Source organism: Thamnophis sirtalis, unplaced genomic scaffold (assembly GCF_051295495.1).
Source record: "Thamnophis sirtalis isolate CommonGarterSnake01/CBP01778 unplaced genomic scaffold, rThaSir2_p1.2 scaffold_6, whole genome shotgun sequence".
Taxonomy (NCBI): Eukaryota; Metazoa; Chordata; class Lepidosauria; order Squamata; family Natricidae; genus Thamnophis; species Thamnophis sirtalis.
This window is the reverse complement of record NW_028261386.1, coordinates 39,946,677-39,971,323: the sequence shown is the minus strand read 5'-3', so window position 1 is coordinate 39,971,323 and position 24,647 is coordinate 39,946,677. Positions and strand designations below refer to the sequence as shown.

The window sequence follows — 24,647 nt, the reverse complement described above, 5'->3', positions numbered from 1 at the left end:
GGTTAGATAGACATTGTGTGGACTCTGTTTGCCAGGAGCTCACATTATTCAGACTTCAGACATACTTATATTCCATGAACAATTTAAAACATTTCTTGAACAATTTCAGCATTTGGAGGAGAAATGTAACTTATTAGGTTTCCAAGAAGGAAGAAAAAAGGATCTATTGACAGAGCAAACCCAAGTTTAAAGACTTCTTGGAATTGGGAGAAAAAAAATCTTCACACCCATTTATATGAGAAATATATAGAAAGAAAAATACCACTTGGAAAATACTGATAAGTCTTATCAGTTGTGGATTCTAGTGATTGAGGGGTGTGTATGCGATGCTTTTCCTGATTTGGGTGTTTGAATCGTGTACAAGTGTAGCTCCTGAAATTTTGGACCAGCCTTGACACCCCTTGCTTGCCTGACACATAGCACGGACACATGTCTGAGATTTGAAAATGGAAAATGTATTGCGTGGTTTGTTTCTGCTTTGTGATATTTCTGCCAATTACGCTATCTTTGGCTACCTGACAGGCTGCCTAATGTTTAGGGTTGAACTGAAAGCAAGGGAAGATTGTCCATCTTGGCTTTTCCCAATTCATATTTTGGCCTGTTACTTAGCATCTTTGTCCATTTGTAATCATTACATTGAAAAGTGAAAATCAAACAAGCCAAAGAAAAGATGAATTTCTTCTAGAACCCAGTGAGAGGGAAAGTTCTTTATGCAGATTTTCTCAGGCCGAACACAATACATCAAAGACATTACCTTTTGTCTGGCATTTACATGAAGTTTCATTTCCCCACTGATACTATCTTTCTGTATGTAAACATTAAATGCTCAGTGGTCATTTTTAGATACACACAACAAGTGGTTTGAGGATTTATTTCTCCTTACAGGAAGCTGTGGTCATCACTCACAAGTTCTCATGAGGAGTTCCCAAAGTTGTTCTTCATGGTTTACATTTGGGTAGTTCTGGTAACAAAGATAATGTACTCAACACTTTCTCATGGATGTGAAGATGAAGTTGGGGTTCAAAGGAGACCCAATGATTGAGATGTACAGAAGAGGGTAATGCACTCATAAACACTACTCTTCATAGAATACTTAAATGCCCTACCACAATAACCATTGGAGCAATGCATGTTTAGTTCTGGCACAATTCAAAGAAACAGTGGGAGAAATGTTAATTCTCCCAGGGTAAGATTTAGTAGCTCAGCTGCTCCTGAAGATATGCATACAGTGATTTATCCTGCCATAAATAGGTTTGTTCTATCTCACAGTAGGAATACTCACAAATCTCCCTTTGATTAAGTCTGTCAAAGGGCTAATAAAAGGGTGGAGCTAAGCACTAAAACCATCATTTCTTTCTTCTGCTGGACAGTTCAGTGCATTTAAGAAGTAAAGGACTATATAGTGAGTTGAGAGGTTTAGCAATCCTTTTTAAGGCAAAGCACAATCAAGGATCACAAAGAGCAACCCTGTGCCAATAATTGCACAATATTAAGAATGTTTAAGTGGGGTAGGAGAGAGGAATCACCCACTTAGACCATTCTTCAATTTGGAATTTGTACACTAAAATACATGTGCGTAAACTCCAACAACTGTAAGCTCCAAAAGTCTAGGCTTCCAAAAATAGGGAATGTCAGTTCCATGTTTATTTCTTTATTAAAAGTTTCTATAGCTTACGATAATACCAAAAGATTGTGTTCAGAATTGTGCATTGGGAGGAGGGAATAGTGTGGTGTTTTAAATACCTCGTTTCATGCTGGTTGAAGGCCGACATAGTTGTGATTCAATTTCCTTCTTCTATTCAGTCCTTTCTGTTCCTGTTTGCTTGCACAATTAACAATGTCTGTTTCACAATCATTTATATATTATAAATTATATTATATAGCATTATTGGCATTGAAGTGTGTGTTTCCTTATGAACTCTTCATGAGATAGGTATTAAGTAGCATGTTTTGCCCAGAACCATACACCCAAAACAGTCCTGGGAAATTTACATATATTTTTTTTGTTTCCCGAGGATATGTTCCATGTAAAGAAAACAAATGTGTCTAAAAAGTTTTTAAAGGCATGATGAAAGAAATGTCCTTCTGGGTTCGGCTCCAAGTGGGGAAAAAGACACTGGAGACATGGAGGCTGCTTGGAAAGATGGTTTATTGTTGGACAGGGCCACATGGCTTGAGCCCTGAACAGAAAAGTTGATCACATGCTTCAATGTTGGTGGAGAAGAAGAGAAGGGCTGAAGGAGGGGCTTGCTAGGCTTTTTATAACCTGTTTAGTCCCACCTCTCTGTTTCCTGTTCCTGTGTAAGAAATATATTCTGATTGGTTGTCAGACTCCTATGGGGCCATGCAGGGGCTACTCTCTAGGCTGTGTTTTGAATCCAGATTTGGTTGAGTTCTCAGATGCCATGTGGTCAGTTGAGTAAAATTCCTTAATCCCTTCCCCCTGGAGCTGCAGTGGAGAAGTCTTTATTATGTAAAATGGACTAGCTTGGCCTTAATGGCCCATTAACAGTGGGAATGGGCAGGAAGCTACAGACAACTATTCTGTCTTTTAAAACATGTTTCTTTCTTTTCATATCCAGAGAAATATTCTGCCTTTTCAATATTTCCTAGGATATTTCATTTTTCTGGGAGAGGGCTGGATGAAAACTTCCCACAGGCATACATCTCTTTATTTTTTAATTGCAAGAGTTAATTTTTCCTCCAAACATAAATAAGAAAAGAATTTAGCTTTTCATAAGAAATCAACTTTAGGAATGGTAAAATAGAATATAAGCTGCAATTAAAAAATACATAAATTGTTAGACAAACCTCTCCTGAAGCTGTCATAAGGATAGCAGCCTGTCAGTTACTTTTATTTTGGCAGTCCTCAGCAGATAGAAAGAAGTAAATCTTACTAAATGTGAAGTTGACTGCATTCAGCATGAGGGTAATACATTATTCAAATCTGATGTGTGGCATATGGAATCAAGAAAGTAAGACAAGCAAAAAGAGCTTAGAGATGGAGGAACCAACTTGCTTCTGATAAATTCAAGAATAAGATTTTGTTTAGATTAGTTGGAAACTAGTAAATGAATGTAAAAGAGCATGGAGAGAAGGGACCCTTTGAGGAAAAAAACTGGGGGGGGGGGAGATATGTGAAAAACAGAACAATTCCATCTTACATCCTGAAGTAAAAAAACCCTGCAAGATTGAGTTTCTAAAACTCAAACTATTTCCCTATATAGTTATCCCTCTGGCTCTTCAGTGTTTTGACTTTGTGTTTTGACTTTGAAGAGATATTGAGCGCCTTCATAACTGACTCTAAATAGGCCTTTCTTCTTGGCAAATTTATTGATCTTGAGTTGACCAGCATAAAGCTCAATATTCTTACCACAATCCGGTCTCTATTGGTTCTGTTTTAGCTCAGTGCTGACTTGTGTTATCATTATGTTGCATAAACAGGGCATAATAAGCATTTTGCATGCCACCTGTGGTAGGTTTCAAATTTTTTTAGAACCTCTTCTGTAGGTGTGGCCTGCTTTGTGGGAGTGGCCTGCTGGTCATGTGACTGGGTGGGAGTGGCTTGGCAGTCATGTGACTGGGTGGGTGTGGCCAACTTGTAAAATGTGGTGAAACTCACTTAATAATGCTCTTGCTTAGCAACCAAAATGTTGGCTCAGAAACTCTGGCATTTGAAGCACATAAGTCTTAAAGCTGTCAAGTTACAAGACCCTTGCACCCCTAACCCTTTAGAAAAAAACCCAGGGGTGTTCAAACTTGACAGCTTTAACACTTGTGGACTTCAACTCCCAGAATTCCTCCTCCAGTCATGTTGTCTTAGGAACCCTGGCATTTGAAGCACACAAGACTTAAAGCTGTTACAAGACCCTTGCACCCCTAACCTTTAGAAAAAAAACAGGGATGTTCAAACTTGACAGCTTTAAGACTTGTGGATTTCAACTCCCAGAATTCTTCCTCTTGCTCTTCATCTTGATGATGTGCGAATGGGTGGGGGGAAGGAGTTGGAACCGGTTCTAAATGGCACTGTAGATTTGTGGAACCTTTTCTATAGAAGAGGTTAGTACTGGCAGGAACCCACCTCTGCATGCCACCAACCAGAGAGAAACCATAAAGAACACTGAATGCTTCTTAATAGGACTTGGAGAGATGTTACAAAAAATCACAGAAAACAAGCTTTTAAAATAATTGTATACTTTGAACATCCTAATCTTATTATTCAATAACAAACAAGCACTGAAAATGTCTGTGAAAACTGAACTAAAATTAAGTGAAAAACTGCAGTTGTAGAAATATCAGTAGGTGAAAATTTCTGTCATGGTATAGCAGACAATTGCTTTTTTACGCATTAGATCTAATATAGAATAAGGAATCAATGTCCTTTAGGTGATCCTGAACTAGTATCTCCAGCCATTGGGCAGCTTGGTTGGAGTTACTGGCAGATGTGATTTAGCAACATCTGTGGGAGTCCAGATTCCACATTCCTAATATTTACCTTATTCAAATTTGTTGTGCCCTCCCAATTCCAAATAATACTTGTTCTATTTATATACATAAAATTGTAATGTGTGAATGCATTGTCTCAAATGGTTTTCTTAATCAAATATACTCCATTTGTCTTTGTAAAATATAGGAATTTGACCTAGACTTTATTTATTCTTCTTGCAACAGTTTCCCTTTTTTGTCCTTTTCCAATTATTCTATTATCTCCTATTGACCTCTGAATAATACAGAACTAGCAGTGGCTCAGTGGCTAAGTCACGGAGCTTGTCAACCAGAAAAGTCGGCAGTTCAGTGGCTCAATCCCTAGTGTCACATTACAGAGTGAATTCCCATTACTCATCCCAGCTTCTGCCAACCTAGCAGTTCGGAGGCATGTAAAAATGCAAGTAGAAAAATAGGGACCACCTTTGGTGGAAAGGTAACAGCGTTCTGTGCGCCTTTGGCATTTAGTCATGCTGGCCACATGAATATGGAGATGTCTTTGGACAGCACTGTCTCTTCAGCTTGGAACCAGGGATGAGCACTGCCCCCTAGAGTTGGGAACAATTAGCACATTTGTGTGAGGGAACCTTTACCTTTTAGCAGTGATTAATTTATCACAGGATATACATCTCAAACTCAACCATAATTAAGTTTGGCTGATTCTAGTTTAAGCTGATAACCTGTGGTTCATAAGCCACAAAAGGCACCACTTGCCCATCTCTGCTTTAGAGAACCAGGGAAATATCTTTGTCAAATGACAGACTGTGACTTTATAATATTCAGTGCCATCCATTGACCCAGAATTGTCTAAGAACAGTCTTTTTCTTTTCTTTTATATTTTCTTCCTATTCAAAATTTTATTGGCACAGTCAAAATGAGGCTTTGAGTTATTTCAAAATGCTAAAAGCTATAATTAAAATAAAATGTGAAGTAGAATATCACATAAATTGGTTTGACGTGATGGAAGGAAATGCTGCACTTAAGCAAAAGATTTTCATGCATCTATTATATTTTTCTTTTAAAAATAAAAAATAAAAGTATTCATTTGAAAAACAAAACTATGATTTTTTTTAAGCCATTCTGCATTAGCTGAAGTAACCATAGTTCAATTTGGAAGCATTTGCTCCACTTGTTCAGATAGCTGTAGTTGGCTGTTTCCTCCATTTTTGGGTAGAGATCTAATTTTCTGATGTGTCATGAATGTACAGTAGCATCTTTGTGAAACCCGGGGAAAAAACAACGAAATGGCTCTATTTTTTGTGAATTTTAGGACCGCCTATTTTTCGTCATGGAATATGTCAATGGAGGAGACCTAATGTTTCAGATTCAACGTTCACGCAAATTTGACGAGCCTCGCTCCCGCTTCTATGCAGCAGAAGTCACATCGGCACTCATGTTCCTACATCAACATGGCGTCATCTACAGGTACTTTTCTTTCAGAGGTTGAAAAAAAAAAGAATTATTAAAGCTGTTTGTTTCATTGGTGTTGGCTAAACTCCAGGGTCTCTTAGCAACCGCACTGGCTGTTAGTTTCTGCTTGCTAACACAGAACTTTTTTTTCTTACTCTTTTTGAGGTGGGGAGAAGACTGTTTATCATTCTGAATGTTAGCATTTGAATCGTCTCTGCAGGCCTTGCCAGCTGTGGGTGCCAGTTTTGTATTATAAAACAAGCAACGCTTATTTTAAAAACTTGGCACACTGTGACCCATCGTTGACTTTGGTTGCAGATCAGGGCAATCTCTTCAGTTTTCTTCTTCTGCCATGGATTTCCTTTCATTTCGGAACTCCCTGCCACTTCCTGGGTTTGTTTGTCTTAATTGTCTCCAGTCTGAGATGGGATAATCATTTGATGAGGCTTTGTACATGAAGTCTTGATGGTGAGGGTGAAGGCTCAGCTGTTAACAGGAAGAACCTCTTTGGAGACAAGTTGAATTTGTTGCCTGCAGCCCCTGATTGGCATCTGGTGGAACAATAACAAATCTGAAATGCTAACTTTTCGTTATGCCATGAAGAATACACTTAGAGATAAATATTTATTATTAGAAACAAGGAACTTCTTAATACATTTTCACCTACTATCTCTCTATGTTATTAAGGCCTTTATCTTGTCGTTTCACTCTTCCTCTCCTTCTTTTCCCTTTAAAACAAAAACAGAGAAAAGAAACTGGCAGTTTTTCATGACTTCAGATAAAATTTGGCAGGCATGTAGAGAAGAAACTGCAGTAAGGGAAGTTGGCTGTGGGATCACTTCTCTTTCATGAAGTACTTGAAGAGGGCAGTCACAAAGCACTATTCACAGGGGAGGTTGCTGCTGATATAGCATTGCCAATTACCAGTAAAAATGAAGCAGAAAAATAATACATGTTTCGAAGCACATAGGAATATATACTGGACAGGATAGTGTATTAAGAATTGGTTGTTTTTCCTATCTAGATCCTGCCAGTCTGAACCTCAGTTTACTGGGAATTTAGTGGCATGGACAGCAGTCCATTTATTCCTCTGAAAGAGAGATGAGCAAGTTAAAACTTACTACAATATTTTAAGAGCAAAACAAGTCACAGATAATGCACACTATATTCCAGAGAAAGAGAAATATAGGAAGAGAGAAATTTAAATAAGGATGTTAAAATTTCATTTCATTTCCCCTTTACACCCCTCAGTTCTTTTGAGAGAGAAAAAATCTGAAATACACCAAGTAAATGAGATGAACATTTTGAAGTAGAGGAGAGAAGTAAGGGAAGAAGAGAGGGATAGGAGATAGGGCAGTGGGGGGGAAGAGGAGGAGAGAAAGAAGGAGTGCAAAGGGGAGAGAGGAGAAGGAGAGAGGAAGGGGAACTAGAGAAAAGAAGGATGACAGAGGGAAGAAAGGAGGTAGGGAGGAGGAGAAAGGGAGAAGAAAGTGATGGATAGGGTACAAATACGGTGTATGGAAAGCAGAAGAGCCAATAATCATTTTTGGGAGTTGATGGTAAGACGAATTGATGTAAACATTTAACAATATAATATAATGTTGGTTATATAATTGTATACATGTGGTTATTTGTTATGAAAATGAAAAAAATAAAAAACTTTATTAAAAAAAGAAAAAAATCTTACCCTGGTACATAAAAAATTCTAGAAATGTTCTGATTCTGTACTTACTTTGGACATTTTGATTTCTATGCTGTTGGTACTTCCATTTCCCCAAACCCTCTGAAACAACTTGGAGACAATATGTATTTATGTTTACACTACATACTCAAATATGCTGAGAACAAAAAGCAAAAGTGCTTACTTTCTCTCAAATTGCCCAAACTCTTACAGTAACATTCCCTCTTAACTCCACATCATATAAAAGGGGACTACAATAAATTACCTACACATGAAGCACACACACTCACTTCTTGTGTGTTTATATGTATGACCACAAAAATGTCTCAATAGATCATATGAGGAGGCAGGGCTGAAAAGCTGCCAAGCCACCATTCCCTTTGAAAGATTTGCCACCATGTCTGTAGCCAAAGAACTAGGTAGTGATATAAAACTAAGATTTCCTCAAATGGAAACAACTGCTATGCCTGCTGGCATAGTATTTCAAGGCACAGTATTTCAAGGCACAGACTAGTTTCTTAGCAGTGTGACATATAACATAGCTGAGCTGAAAATAAATAGAACAGAGATGAAGTCATGGAATCCCAGAGACATAAAACCAATCAGTAAAGACAAAGTGGGAGTGCTGTTACTGCCTATATCTTGTATTGTGTTCTAAACACAAATTATTTACAGTCAAATATTTTTTTAAAAAAATAGCCTTGAATGTGTCACAATGTGGTGACTTATTTTTGATTTAGTGCTGTTGTTCAGAAAGAAGATGGTTGCTTTTAACAAAGTTGCTGATAAATAGGGTCTGCTCCTAACTTTCAAAATTCCCATGTCTATAATTAAAAGCGATTTTAAGAAGCAGATAGATAGCTCCTCTTCTCTGCATTGCCTGTGTAAATGCAGAGATTGCTGGTCTCTGCTGTTACTAGTAGTTGTAGTTCAGTGACATCTGGAGTGCCAAAGAGTGCATTCTCCTGCTGAAAGAAAGATCAGTGTCATGCAATATGGGAATTTCCGTGAACATTTTCTTCTCCAATGGAAAGAAACCAAGAGTGGTTTGTGTCTTCATGCCTTTTTCCTCATATGATGAAAAACCAGGGGATTGGCCAAAAAAAAAAAAGAACTAGTTGAGAACTTCAGTATTGTATTACCCTTTATAACAATAAAGCCTCTGATTTTAATGAACTACAGGAGGAAGAATATCTGTTTAAGCTGAATGATGTCCATTAAAGTGAGGAATTACCAGTAGATATAATTGGGGAGATGTGGCCCATCAAGTAAACTGCCCTCAAACCATGTAGCATTTTAAAGGTTATAGTCAACATCTGGAAGCAAATCAGCAACAAGTGTAACTCCTTCAAAAGAGATGACATTCTCTTTGGACTGACACAAAACCGTGTGCATTTTGAGCCAACTGAAGCTTTCGGATACTCTTCAAGGGCAGTCCAATGTAGAATGCATTACAATAGTTCAAACAGATGACTGTGGATGACTGTGAGAAGGGCCCACAACAAATAGCAAAGAAGGAAGCCATTGTTTCATTTCCTTGAATTCCAAGCACATCAGCAGATATTATTATTATTATTATTTTTGAAAGAACATAACTACAGCAAATTTGACCCTTTCTCCCAAAGTTTTTTGTGCTACTGTTATCCCTGAAATAATAGCTGACACACACACAAAATGTTTAATGTGGATGAAGTGACACTTAGCATATTGTAGGGTATACAAATGGCAACTATTTTTCAAGTCACAGTCACCATAGTCCAGTTCTTGAGGATAGGTAAACAAGAAAACATAAACCTTGAGGATTTCCATGAATGTAGAACCTGACATCTATTGATGCCAACTGTAGTTCTTCAACAGAAGAAAGAAAATAAATTGATGCGCACATCCCTGGAGGTCAGGGTCAACAGAACAAGGCTCTGCAACTCCATCTGAATTAGCCCAGTGAGTTTCTGGTTGGGGTGACACTTGAAGAAGATTCTTCTAAGTTCCAAAAATTTGGCTCATTCCTAATTATCTTCTCCTTGTACCTCCAATTGGAAAGGCTATTGGAGATGGCATTTGTGCCATCGTAAGAGCTCTTCCTTCCTTAATAGCCATCTGCATCATGTAAACAGATCATCATGTAAACAGAACCTTGACATTAACATGGGAAGAATAGGGTGGGCCTTTTGTTAAAAGGGAAAAGGAGAAACCAAAGAAGGCAACCAAGAAGCATGCCAAGTTTACATTCCTGAGAGGGCAGTCGTTTTCCTGTAGAGTTTGTAGGAAGGGGACCAATGCTTTCTGCCTGATAACACTAATTCTACGAAGAGGAAGTTGGGAAGCAGTATTTATCTTCTGTTTAAACGTCAATTATTTTAGTTTATTTAGTTGTTATATTTACTTAACAAGAAACTAAAAATGAGCCTGTATTCCCTGGCTGAGCTCAAAAATATATGCTTTTATATACAGAAAGGGACAGAACCACATAGGTCTTATTTTGTTCTATATACACAGAGCTGCCCTCTAAGGCTTTTCTGAAGAATAATGAAGACAGCTTGTGGAGTAGTTTGGTATCAAGAGAACAGAAGAAGCAATTGCGTTTCTCCACCATACCTAGTAGTTGCCCTTTAAAATTTTGAACTAAAATAGTATTTCTACACTGATATTATTTTCTCATCAGGAATTTAAATATTTACTCTGCTATACCCATTTCATCCAGATACTTTGGACCAATTTTAATCTTGTACAGTTAAACACTTGTATTGGCTTTAAATCCAGACACTTTATTGGTAATCCACTAACAGTGATTAGGTGAATAGAGGACTAGTTGGGAGATCTTCCCTTTGGAATAAACATACCCATCATCACTGTGATAGAGAAGAGGGTTATAAATGTTTTCTCTTTCTTAAGAAACCAAAACTAATAGTTCAGGCAGCAGCACAAGTGAGGTCAGAACAACCTAAAACTGATCTTTTTTTTTCCTCACAAGGACCCAAAAGGAATGACTACAGGGATTGTGGTTTTTTTCTGCAAAAATTGAAGTGCCTTTTCCTGACAAGAATGAAAGCAACCTAAATATTCTTTTTTTATAAAGTTTTTTTATTTTTAATTATCAAAGCAAACACAACACATAAAATCTTCCTTTTTTATATACTGTAGAAAGTGTATCAGTTGGTCACAAAAGACTTTCATGCATCTCTTCCACAGTCATCAAGCATAATTCATATTAACTCAAGTATTTTAACTCAGATATTTATACATGTTACCATCATCATACCTCCATTTTCATTTGACTGTAGTTGTTTAAACGTCGAATCATAAAATATACCAAGATTTAATACATAACCACATACTGGCATTTCATTTACTATTTCTAAAATCCTCCAATGTCACTAAATCCTATGTCCTATTCTAGCTAAACATCCATAATATTTAATAACAAAGTTTTCTATCCTTCTTTCCAAATCACTGTTTACAATTTACATCTCATTTCCTTATATAGTGTGTGTGTGTGTGTGTGTGTGTGTGTGTGTGTGTGTGTGTGTGTGTGTTATTATCATTATCCCTAGTAATCAAGACTTAACTGCATCTAACTTAATTCTTTTTTATTATTATTAACCTTTATATGTAATCCAAAAGGATTTCTAATCTTCCTTTCATGGGTACCATTCAATATTCATATCCAGTTATTACTTATCATAACACTACACATTGTATACTTCATTATCATTATCAATTATTTATTTAATTATATCTATTATCACTAAATTTCGCTAAGTTTAGCTAGTTTTAAATTATACTTTTCCATCTATCAACCTGTATCTTTCCAGTAACAAAACAGTGTCATATCTTCTGCCGTTTGTGGCATCAGTCCTCTAATCATCTCCTTGATCAACTTTGTATGGACTCCTCTTAGCAACTCTTTGCTTATAAGATCTCTCATGTAATTTCGATGCCCTTCTTCTGTTTCCTTAATCAGCTTATTTTTGATTATCGGTGGTGTTATCAAAACTATTACTAATAAGATTTCTCTCTTTAAATCCATAAATACTTATATTTTTTCCTCTTTTGTATCTTCCCATCTGGGGTAGGTTTCCCCTCCATTTAATTCCTCTTTCAGTATTCCACTCTTTCCGTTTTCAGAAACAAACCAATCACCATAAATATCAGCAATTTTAATTTCTTTATATTCATTTTCCTCTTCGGTTTTTTCGATTTTAACCGCCACTTTTTCCATTTGATGAACATCTTCAACTTCTCCATCATATTTTACTGTTAGATGCACTAAGTAATCCAACTTCTTCTCTATCCTCTCACTTGTATTTGATAATTTCTGTATTTCTGAGAATATCTTTTGCAGATTTAAAACTTCTTTCTGGTGTTGAAATTGCGCCATGATTTCCAGCTGACAAATACTGCTATTCTAGCTTATAAGGTTTTAGCAGAATTAAGCATCACAATAACATTTCACCTTTCTCTGGTTAAAAATCTGCTTCAAAGGAACATGTGTGCTTTTCTTCTTCTTCTTATCACTCTCTATAAACAAGTTGTGAATCCTTGAAGTGCCAAGCCAGGATAATCAGTGAAAAAAGTATTTCATTTCCAATACACAAACCTCTAGCCTCTGAGTAGCAGCGTTACAATGTTACAATGTTACCATTTCTTTATTTCTTTTTGTATCTTTTTGTATTTCAAGTTTAAAAAAGGTCCAATTCTTAAATGAGTTAGAAAAACACCCACAGTAATGAAAGAGGAGAGTTTTAGTCCATAGATTACAGAGAATAGTCAAAGAAAAAAAATAGAAGGAAATTTAATCCGTTCTTTTAAAAGGCTTGCATAAATTCCATCCATAAAAATAGCATTTAAAAAGTAAGATAACCCACTGTTCAAAACCAGTCCAAATTTAATTCCGCCGCTTATTTTTTCTGTTCTCCAATTTAAATGAATTTTAAGGTTTTTTTATAGGCAGTCACTTTTAAAATAGTAAAAATTCATGTTTTTCTCTTTCCATATAGCAATAGCAATAGCAGTAGACTTATATACCGCTTCATAGGGCTTTCAGCCCTCTCTAAGCGGTTTACAGAGAGTCAGCATATCGCCCCCAACAATCTGGGTCCTCATTTTACCCACCTTGGAAGGATGGAAGGCTGAGTCAACCCTGAGCCGGTGGGATTTGAACCGCTGAACTGCTGATCTAGCAGTAGCCTGCAGTGCTGCATTTAACCACTGCGCCACCTTGGCTCATATCCTTCCGTTTTGGAGCCGCCCCGACTTCATCAGCCATTTGGCTGGATTTTTTGTCACCGGCTTGAAGAGCTTCTCTTGGATCAATCAGAGACTTTGCGATGTCCCTGTGATCAGCAAGATGTATTCTTCCTGTTCACCATCTCTATGGGATGGTTTAGGTCCATTTGGATCACCCAGAGGCAAAAGTGTCAATTGCGATCTCAGAGCATTGAGATTGCACGTTGTGTCGTCGCAACTTGGGCTCCTCCCTTGATCAACCTAAATATTCTTAAGGGGTCTAGACAATCCACTTCTTCCAGAGTTTTCACCAACTACAGACAGACAGCCTTCTTGACAACATTCCCTAAAATGGGAAGATTGGAGATGTGATTGTAGTAAACAAAGAATTTTGGGTCCAAGAGAGGCTACAACGCTGTCTCCTTCAAGGGGGAAGGTACCACTCTGTCTCTCAAAGAGGCCAGCATCATAGTATTAATCCAACCATATCAACTCCCTGATTGCTTTCGTAATCAGGAGGTAACCAGGTCCAATGAACAGGTGGCCAAACTGAGAGCACAGAGAATGTCGGCCACTTTATTAGTAGTCGTCAGATCAAACTTAGATCATATAACAAGACCAGGCCCTAAGCAAAGAATTTATCAGAAGGAATTGATGCAATTCTGTCTGAGTGACATACTCAGTCAGTCATTTGCCCCTCCCAAAAAATTACTTCTGTATGAAAAACATTTTTATAAAGTAGAGAACTATTAGATAGAAAAACAAGCAGCCTTATTGGAAATACTAAGAACTCGTTTAGTATAACGTGCCTCTGAAAACACAGGTTTCATTTTTTCAAAAATATGCACATAGACAAAGCAAAGTAGCCTGAACTTTACTACTGGAAATTAAAAGCTTCATCCCAGTAGTACTTATGTCAACAATTCATTATGGTACAACATAGTTGATACGTTGTTCTATAAATAATACAAATAACAGTTCTTACATAACAGTCACCTCTATTTACCCATGTGAAGACTTTTCATTGCAAAAAAAAAATATCTTTAAGTCCCTCCTTCAGTAGCAGAAATTTGTTGGGGGAGGAAATACTGTTGAACTAACTGTTTCTTCCTTTTGAGGATACTCTGGAGAGCACAGCTGAGAGATTTTTCTTCCTTTTTTAGCCTGGGATAGTATGATGGGAACAATATCCTTTGGTAACTTAATCCGTCACTACTTTGTGAGTTTGGGTTTTTACCAACATGCAACCTGGTCCAAAGACAAGGAAAGAATAGTAACATAATAAAGGTAGTCCTCAACGTATGACCACAACTGAGCCCAACATTTGTGCTGTTAAGTTAGATATTTGTTAAGTGAGTTAGATCCCATTTTACAAGGATGTAAAAGATGGCTTCCAGGTCTGATATCTTTCTTTTCACAGTTGTTAAGTGAATCACTGCAGTTCAGATGTGGGTTGCCAATTTTTTACTACAGATTCGGGCATGCTCCCATGCGCGCTCATGTATGTGCACATAATGCTTCTGTGCATGTGCAGAAGCGTCCAGGTAGGTGGGTGGAACCTCCCGCCATGACTAATACTGATCCCAGCCGAACTGGCAGCAACCCACCTCTGCTGCAGTTGATAAGTTAGTAACCCAGTTGTTAAGTGAATCTGGCTTCCCCATTGACTTGGCTTGTCGGAAGGTTGTAAAAATGTGATCACATGACCCTGGAACACTGCAACGGTCATAAGTATGAACCACTTGCCAAGCATCTGAATTTTGATCACATGATCATGGGATTTCGCAAAGGTTGTAACTGTGAAAAACTTTTTTGTAATTGTGAACGGTCACTAAATGAACTGTTGTAAGTAAAAGACTACCTGTAGTGTTTCACTATAACAAGATTTTTGGTTTCTAACTGTATTTTCCTAGGAGAATGGGGCACTTGGGCAAAAAGTATCTATTTCATGCAAAAAAAGATATCTTAAATGCCTTCTCTTTCATGAATTTTCAGATTGACATCCATATGTAATCTTATTTAAAAATTGGCATTCTTTATTAGAAATGTTTTAAAATTTTACAATACAAACTCAGATAAATTCATTTGATAAAAGGAGGTCTGGAATGCTTTCACATCTCATATCTTAAATATTTTATTTCATTTTCATTTTCATTTTCATTTTGTACAATCACTTATATACTGTGCAAAGAAAAAAGGAAAAAAAAAAAAAAAAAACCCCCCAACATAACACTTCATTCCCCCATACACCCTCTTTTCTCCCCCTCCAACTTTCCTTTCACCCCTCCAACATTCCCCTCTTCTACTTCCCTTCCCCCTCAGACATCTCCCCCTCCCTCCATTTACCCTCCTTACATTCCCTCTCACTCCCTCTTTACTTCTCCCTTCTCTTCCCCTCTTCTCCCCACTTTGGTGTATCCATACAATTCAATTTGTTTTTTACAATAAAAGTAGAAAAAGAAAAAAAGAAAAAGAAAAAAAAAACGGCAGTACACAAGTGAATTCTTATTGTTCTAAGGATTGAAACTGTAATTCCACCCTCCCCCCTCCCCCCTATAATCCCCCCTCCCTAACCCCCTTACGGCTTCGCAGGTCCCATGCCCGGCATAATTCTTTAACAAGCATTTAAGTATAATAAGGCCAACTAACTTTAAAATTTAAAAAAAGTAAGATAAAAGTATAGCCAAAAAGAAAAAGGAAAAATAGTAGAGAATAAGAAATAAAAAAAAAAACACCCACACTCACACACAAAAAGGAGAAAGAAACAAAAAGGGTCATAAGCCCACTACATTACCACAGCTTCCCATTATCTATAAATCTTAATCAATGTGACTCATTCCAAATTTCGATTATTTTACTACTTGCAGGGTTTCAAACTATATTTGAGCCAGGTAAGTTGATCAATTAGAATTCCCCAACTAAAAATCTCCTTGCTTTGTCTATCTATTCAAACCTTTAATTTATCTCCTTTTTTATCCAGGTATCCAAACCTTTCTATAACACCATTAACTCAAATACTTCTTTCATTTTTCATTTCCAACACCTCCCTTTCTATCCTTACCCACCTCCACATATAAATTTTTTACCTTCCACCCTGCCTTTATCCATATCCACATAAGTATTTTATCCATATTCGTTGCTCCTCCCATATTTACTCCACTTTCCTGAAGATTCTCCGACCAAACTTTCTTAACCTTATATTGATATAGCAACTCAAACAAACATCAGCTTACGTTCTAGCCCCATGTAATCTAATTAAACTTTCGCTGCCCTTCCCTCTCCCACGCACCTCCCAACTCCGTTTGTCCCAAACCGCAACTCAAAAAGATCACAATTTCCGCTCTCTTCACCTAAAAGAATAGTTCATGCACAATTAAAGTTAGAGTTCAAACAAAATTTCTGTACAATATATGTCCCCAATCAGCAACGCTTCTTTCAGTCTCCATGTCTCATCATCGATATGCCACTTCTCCATTTTATCCCAGACGGAAATCATAAAGCTTTAAAAACATCGCTAGTCTTTATTCTTTAGTCTTCTGCCCTTCCGGAAGAGAAAAGCAACACGCTCCACCTTGTAGCCACGTGTCTCGCTGTTTGTCTTCTCCTTCTCCCTGTCTCTCCCCAGATCCGGATGAATCAGGAAGTCCCGCCTTCAGGGTCTCGTAGTAAAATTTTCGGGCTTCACAGACAGAGTTAATGCGGTGTTTTTGGTCGCCAAATGTAACTGTAATACCAGCTGGGACTTCCCATCTATATGAAATCTGAGAGTTTCTGAGTTCTTCGGTTAAGAAAGCATACTGTCTCCTTGTTCTTAACATTTGAAATGGTATCTCCTTAAAAACAATCAAGTCGTCCCCGTCAATTCTCAACCTCTTTCCGTAGAGCCTCTGTGTTATCTCATTTCTAGATTCCCTTGTAGTAAAGTATATTATTATGTCCCTCGGAAGCTGTCGCTGTTTTGCTACCCAGGAATTCTGGCGGTAAATTCTTTGAATCTGCCAATCAAAGTTAAGTCCCGGACTTCCCACCAAGCGGCTGAAAGCCTCAAAGAATGTCTGTTTCAGATTCTCCTGTTGGTTTTCACGCAGCCCTCTAACACGTATAGCAAAGGCAGACTTGTTATAATTTAATTTGACAAGTTCTTTTTGTGCAAATTCAATTTCCTGTTCTAACGTTTGAATTTTTGATATCAGATTAAGGTTACTTTCTTCCAAAAGTTCCAATTTGTCCTCCGTTTCAGCAATATAATCTGTCATTACTGTCATTACTCCGATTATATCCTGCTTTGCCTGAGCAATTTTAGCATCAAATTCATCAGATAAATCCGAAATCAGTTGATTAATCTCCTGTCTGAAATCATTAAGCGTTTTAAGAAGGAATTCTTGTGTTAGCAAATCTCCCGTGGAGGGTGTAGGAGGCGAGGGTAGCGACTTCCTGGCAGTTTTTGGAGATATATTATTAAGGAGGCGCTTCTGTTTAAGTTTGGGAGCCATTCCAGAATAAAAATAAAAGACAAGCAGTCCAGCGAGCCAAAAATCAAAGTCTGTGCTCCCCTCAGATAATCTTTTAGCAATTAGTACGGAGAAGCCTTCAGGAGGGTAGGGTCAGCTAGCTGCGTCAGATCAAGCACAAAAGCTACGAGATCGCCATCTTGTGACGCAGTTAAAAAAAGAAGAAAGGGAGCCTTTTGTGAGATTGAAGCTGGTATTTTAAATAGTAATAGAGAAAGTTCCTCGGGAATGTTCCCCGCCCGAATTGGCTTTTAAATAGCTTAGTTTTGTCCTGGGGGGGAGGCAATCTGCCTAGGCTGCAAAAAAAAGCAGCGCGGAAAACTGGCCGGAGTAAAGGCTCAGCTAATGTTGAACCTCTTCTCCATTCACAGCAAAAAAAAAGCTATGAATTACAAAGAGATCCTAACGACTGACCTTCTCCCTGCCCCTTTCTGCCAGAAAGGGGAGATATCTATAGATCTTATAAGATATACGAACCAGAGTCCTGGCAGGAGCTTTACTTAGCTCCCGACGGCGGCAGCCCCTCCCCTCGAAGCCGGAATGCTTTCACATCTCCATATGAAGTAAAGGGTACTTTCAAAGTCAAGGTCCATCCAATGCAGACTGTGCTTTAGTAATGAGTCAAGGTTCTCCCTTAACTTCAAAGTGATTCACTTTGTTATATATTTATTTGTCTGTCTGTCTGCCTATCTATCATCTATCTATTTCTGTCTAATTTCTTTACCTTTTTTTCTGAAGAACCCTGATGAGGTCTTTATCAAGGAGCCTGTTTAGAGTGTTAGTTGTTTATCTTGATAACTGATCATTAATCAAGAGGAATCCTGATTCATTTCAGTCTTGATTTGCATCTAGTTATATGAAGGAGTCAGCTTTAGTCACTTTGATGGAGCTGTGCTGGGAATTAGACAAGGAGAATATAATTCTGTTAAGTTTGGCTGGATTTCTTAGTTCTTAACCAATAGTATTCTACTGGTTCATCTTTCTGAAAAGAAACCAAATAATATTTGGCTGCATTTCCTCAAAGGCTGTTTCATGTTGAATAGATTCTATTTGACACATTGACCACTACTATATAGTACCCCACAAGGTGCTAGTATGCTTCCATGTAATAGAATATCAGCATGAAACCTGGGAAAGTTTGTATGCTTTGTTTTCATTGTTTTTTCATTAAAAATTAGAGTAGAATCAGCCTAGTTCAAAATTCCTGGACACTCTGGTTTATGTAATGCCACCTCCACTAATTGAACGCTTTCAAAATGTGTTGGCAGGGGTGGGATTCAGCTGTTTTTGGACCAGTTCAGGCAAACCGGTAGGTCCGGCAATCAGTTGGTCCCACCCACCTGTTCCTGCACTAGTCTGTCTCATATTTCCTTTGTTGAGCGGGTTGCCACACCTCAGCTGTTTTACTCACTGGGGCTGCAGTAGAAGGTAAGTTTTAGGGCTGTGTTCAAACACACTGTGTGTGTGCGGAGCGTACTCAGCAAACTGGTTGTTATACTGGTTGAATCCCACCACTGTGTGACCTGAGATAATTTTGCTCATGAATCCCAGTTAGTAGGTATGTTATTTTTCAACACTTGTATTTGTTTTATTTACAAGATTCAAAATAACCGAATTAGCACTGGACCAGCAGTGGTGTATCTGATAAGTTAAATTAAACTTTACAACTGGGTTGAATGTAAACTCAGCAATAATGTCTATAAATAAATATGGTCTCTGAAGACCTGTCTAATCTTACATTTTAAGCGTTCTATCTCATTGTTCCATAGCATGTGCCATTCTTCAAATAAAAAATAAGCTGTTTTACAGCAAAGGATTAAGGTTTTTTTGTTTTTCTTGCAAAATTAATTAACTTACACCTCGCTGCCTCTATTCATTTCTTTTATTTTATTTGCTTTATAATTACAGCAAGACAGCTTATGGTCAGATACCTTTTTAGCTAATAAAACAGCAAGATGCTTTTCAAAGATAAAGTTATCATTGGATAAATTCACCTTATCCTTATTTAAACCCACTAAAACTTCAATGGAGAAATAGACTGTTAAAAACATATTAGAGAATATATTCTATAGAAGACAGAGAGAAGAAAAATAGAAACATTATAGCACCTACATAAAAGTTGCCTCAACCACTTCAAGCGATTGATAAATATTTGGTATTTTCACTATTGTTTATTATCACTTGAAATTATTCACTGAACAGAATTTGCTTTTGCTTTTTTAACCTATCTCGTTTGATTTCCAAGTTTAAAATGTTTGAAAAATCTTTTACTTTCTTCTAAGCTACCAGCTTTATGCGCTTTTGTGGATACAGATTTAAAGGCTGGTACTTGTCATCAGTATACAGCAGGTGTGTCAAACGCGAGGCCTGGGGGCCAGACCGGCCCACAGGGTGCTCAGATCCAGCCCATCGGTGCTTAGATCTGGCCCATGGGGCTGCCCAAGAAACAGTAAAGCACTGACCCACAATGCCTCTGCCAGCGAAAACAGAGCTTGGGAGGGCTGCAGGTGGCTTTCCTGAGGGTTGCAGAAGGCCATCACAGCTGAAAATGGAGCTTGGGAGCCCATTTTCTCTGGGAAAGCACTTGGGCCATCATAGGTACCCCCAACACAAGTGATGTTGAGCTGGGCCATCCATCCTGGCCCCCTGAGATCAAACACAACCCTGATGCGGCCCTCAATGAAATCGAGTATGACACCCCTAGTATACAGCAACCAAATTAAGGGAAAAGATATGCAAATGAAAACTGATCAAATTGAAAGATTTTTGACAAAGAATTTTGGGCAGATGAAACAAAATTTGAACTGTTTGATCACAACTACACAAGAAGCATTGAGAGAGAGAAAGGTGAAATTTTTAAAAAGAATACCTTGCTAATTGTCAAGCATGAAGATGTTTCTACTATATTTTGGGGGTGAATGGCAGCCAGTGGCAGAGAAAATATTATGTGAGGGAAGGGAAGAATATCACCTTATCCTTGAAGCTAATGTCCTAATCCAGTGAAGAAACTAAAACTAAAAACTATTTCAACCTTAAAATAGTTGCAGGAAAGGAAAAAAAAAAGTTTTGGAATGGCCTTCATGGCCCCAGATTTCAATGTCACTGAGACCTCAAATATTCAATGGATGCAAGGAGACCTAAGAATATTTCTGAGCTAGAAGAATTTTGCAAGGAAGAGGGGGAGAAACAATGATAAACAAGAATAGAAAAATTCTCATTGTGCTACAGGAAATGTTTGGAGGTTTTACGAAGTACTGAAAGGTTATTCATAATTTGGTATCTGCCGCATTCACTATTTTATTTAAATTATGTAAAGAACTGTACACAAATAGAAACTATACATTCAAATTTACAGAAATCTGTTTAACTTTATACTATGTAGCAACTGTGTTAGTAGCGGTTTTCTTGGGGTCTCCTTGAAACACACAATTTGATAAAAGTGTGCTATATTTTTGTAGTTAATAGAATATCTGGTCCTTTGAGCAGATTTCATGAAGCTTTTAGCTCATAAAATTCTGACTCCAAAGTGTTTTAAAAACCCTCAATTTTCTGATGAAATTAGTTTGTGTGTCTGTGTTATGTGTGTTTGTGTGTGCACATTATGGGATTATAATAGTGATAAGTAGGTTCCTTTTTTTCATAGGCAATTCTGTTATTTGATTCCAACTTTCCCAGGACATCAACTGTTGATTTTCTAACCCAAAAAGAAAAGTTTTAAATAATAATGAAACTATATTTCCCTTAGCAGTTAGCTTTTATAGGATCTGCAATTGCTCATTGCATAAAGCCATAGACATGGTATAGATGATCATATCAAATATTTATGTGACTTCTGCATCTATATCTATATCTATATCTATATCTATATCTATATCTATATCTATATCTATATCTATATCTATATCTATATCTATATCTATATCTATATCTATATCTATATCTATATCTATATCTATATCTATATCTATATCTATATCTATATCTATATCTATATCTATATATCTATATATATATATATATATCTATATATATCTATATATATATATATATATATATATATATATATATATATATATATATATATATATCTATATATATCTATATATATCTATATATATCTATCTATCTATCTATCTATCTATCTATCTATCTATCTATCTATCTATCTATCTATCTATCTATCTATCTATCTATCTATATATATATATATATATATATATATATATATATATATATATGTAAAGCTAGCTCTCTGTGTTTGTGTGTGTGTGTTCCAGCATAACTCTATAATGCCTCGAGCAATTTCATACAAATTTGGTATACAGATAACTTACTCTCTAGAAACAAATACTTTGGGGGTAAGACACCTCTCAGGGTGTGTGTTCTGTTACAATACAACCTATTGTGCCTTCAAATGGCTTCTACTGTATTGCTGTAAAATGGCTCAGCGCAGTGGAGTTACCATTGTAATGGATTCACAGTACTCCACAAGGGAGCTCCCTCTGGTAACGGGGAAAATCCAACATTACAAATTACGTTTTGTCGGGACATTTTCCACCTATAAATAAATACCCAGGCAAATTAGAGAAAAATACACTTTGTTTGCAGAAGAGGTAGAAAAATCACACTTTTCCTTGGGAGGATATCTTAAAATACTATGAAGTAGGATATAGTTTGAGAGTACTCCACGTTCTCTATTTAACACTTGTATCTCTCTATTAGAATATGGAAAAGGTACCTATTTCTCTTCACAGGGAATATATTCACGTACACCCTTTTTATTTATTGCTAAGAACTTCTTGATTGTTTCTTATTCAAGGGACCTGAAACTGGACAATATTCTTTTGGATGCAGAAGGTCATTGCAAACTGGCTGACTTTGGAATGTGCAAGGAAGGAATCTTGAATGGAGTAACAACTACTACCTTTTGTGGAACACCAGACTACATAGCTCCAGAGGTATAATAGTATGCATTGAAGTGTATAGAACTCTATTTTTATGATGCTAATTTACTTATCCCTCCATGAAAAACTCAAATCAAATACTTTCTATGTAATACTATTTAGGATTGAGTATGCTGATGACTATAGTACATCACAATACAAATTTGGTAAAAATTAGGATTAATGTGTGCTTGCCATACAAATTTTCCAATACCATTCAGAAAACAATTCCATGAAACACATAAAACAGAGGAAAACCAGGAAAAACTCTGTTGGAGCACAATGAAGGCCTATTTCTTCTAGTATTTTTTTCATATTACAGCCAACAACAGTAAAGTTTACAACCATGATAGGAGTTTAACAGCAGGCGTCTCCCTCTGAAGATCCATAAGAATCAGTGACTTTTCAATCTTTTTTTCACATGAATTTGCTAGCTTTCTTTGCAGTACAATTAAGTGATGTCCATCATCAGATTTAATCATATCACCTGATAGGAACTTCTGTAAGTTAACAGTATCCTAAGTGAAGAACTGCATTTTCTTTTCTCATGTAAATCTATTTTCATTCAGCTTCATTGATAGACACTAGGCTTAGTGTCTTATACTGGATGGGTAGAATAGCGTTCTTACTGATAAACAATGGGCAGAAATTGTGACACACTGAAACTTTTTCAAAGAATTTATAGATTTTAATTTAAAGTCCAAGTGTGTTTCATTGAAACTGGTTTTAAAAAATAATTCCATATAATCATAGAAAAACAGAGTTGGAAGGGACTTTGGAGGTCTTTTAATCCAAACCCCTGGTTAAGCATGACCCTATACCATTCCAGGAAAATGGTTGTTTAATCTTTTCTTGAAAACCTCCAGTAATAAAACACCTATAACTTCTGGAAGCAAGCAGTTCCACTGATTAGTTGTTTTGATTGTCAGGAAATTTCTTTTTAATTATTGGTTAGTTCCCTCTTTAACATCGTCCACCTTCTTACTTCTTAACCTGCTCTCAGGTGCTTTAGAAATAGATTCACCCCCTCTTCTCTAGGACAGCCCCTCAAGTATTGAAAGACTACTATCATGTCACTCCTAGTCCTTCTCGTCACTAGACTAGGCATACCTAGTTCCCACAACCATAATATAGTTTAACCTTCAGACCCCTAATCATCTTTGTGGTTTTTCTATGAATTCTTTCTTCTTCAAAAGTAGGCAAAATAAATTGTTCATGTGCATTTTTATCCATTAATTTCTCTCTTTCTTTTTCTTGATTTCTCCTAACAGATCCTCCAGGAATTAGAATATGGTCCTTCTGTAGATTGGTGGGCACTGGGGGTTCTCATGTATGAAATGATGGCTGGACAACCTCCCTTTGAAGCTGATAATGAAGATGACCTCTTTGAGTCTATCCTACATGATGATGTGCTATATCCAGTATGGCTTAGCAAAGAAGCTGTCAGCATTTTGAAAGCTGTAAGATTATCTATTTTTCTCTTTAAATTTAAGTTTTCCTAGAACACTTGAGAAACAGCCACCACTGGGAGTTCAACTACAGTTCAGAGTGCCATTGTCAGTATACAGGGTTCTGGGATGAATTAAGCCTTTTGTGGGAAAGAGGCAAAATGTTTGTGTTCTTTGCATCTGCATATCTGTATACATGCCTGCACTTGAGAATCATGTTTCAGGAAGAACCAAAAACCCAAGCAAACTGAAGTGCCTTGTCAAGTTGAATACTCAGATTGTATGATTGGCTAAAATAGAGACAGAATTATGCAATTGAGGATGCAAGTCCCACACAGATGGGCTTCAATCCAAAAGATACTTAACAAAATGACATTCTGATCCGTCACCATGCTAACTTAAAAGATTTCTCTGGGAGATGATCCTATGTTTCTGACCCCCACAGCTTCTGGGCAAATATCAATTAGAATTTATTGGTTACTGTTCGCAGACCATTCTTCATCTTGAAAAATGAAAAATGATGGCAAAATAAGGATGAAGTTAGTTTCAATACATTTCATATCTTTATTTTAAGATGAGTCGGTTCTACAAGGAAATTATGTTCAATGGATCAGTTCCTAACCAAAAGTTAATTCCCAGTTAATTCCTTGAAATAACACTACTTTGCTCAAAACAAAATATCATAACAGCCATATATGTATATTTAACTGTCCTCATGCTGTTCCTTACATTGCCAAAACAACTCTGACTTTGCACAAGAAGGAAAGATCAGCAAGCTAGTGAGAACTGTTTTGGAAAAATAAATTATTAGGGGCAATTCTTCCCAAAGCAGCTAAAAAAGGCTTTATGTGGAATGAGAGCTCAGACTGAGGATGGGGATGTAACCATATCAGTTTCCTGAGAGTTTAGGCTTTGAATGTTGGTACCCTGATAGTCCAAGTCC

General features: G+C 37.0%; 1 protein-coding gene across 2 annotated transcripts in view; it reads left to right on the top strand.

The window, feature by feature from the left end:
* The window catches only part of PRKCE (protein kinase C epsilon), a 318,791-nt gene that overhangs the window by 272,944 nt on the left and 21,200 nt on the right, over nt 1-24,647 (top strand). For both annotated transcript variants that reach the window (XM_087717691.1, XM_087717692.1), the window contains 3 exons: nt 5,756-5,910; nt 22,133-22,271; nt 23,528-23,716. In XM_087717691.1, coding sequence (XP_087573817.1) covers nt 5,756-5,910; nt 22,133-22,271; nt 23,528-23,716 — 483 coding nt within the window. The remainder of the gene's footprint in view (nt 1-5,755; nt 5,911-22,132; nt 22,272-23,527; nt 23,717-24,647) is intronic.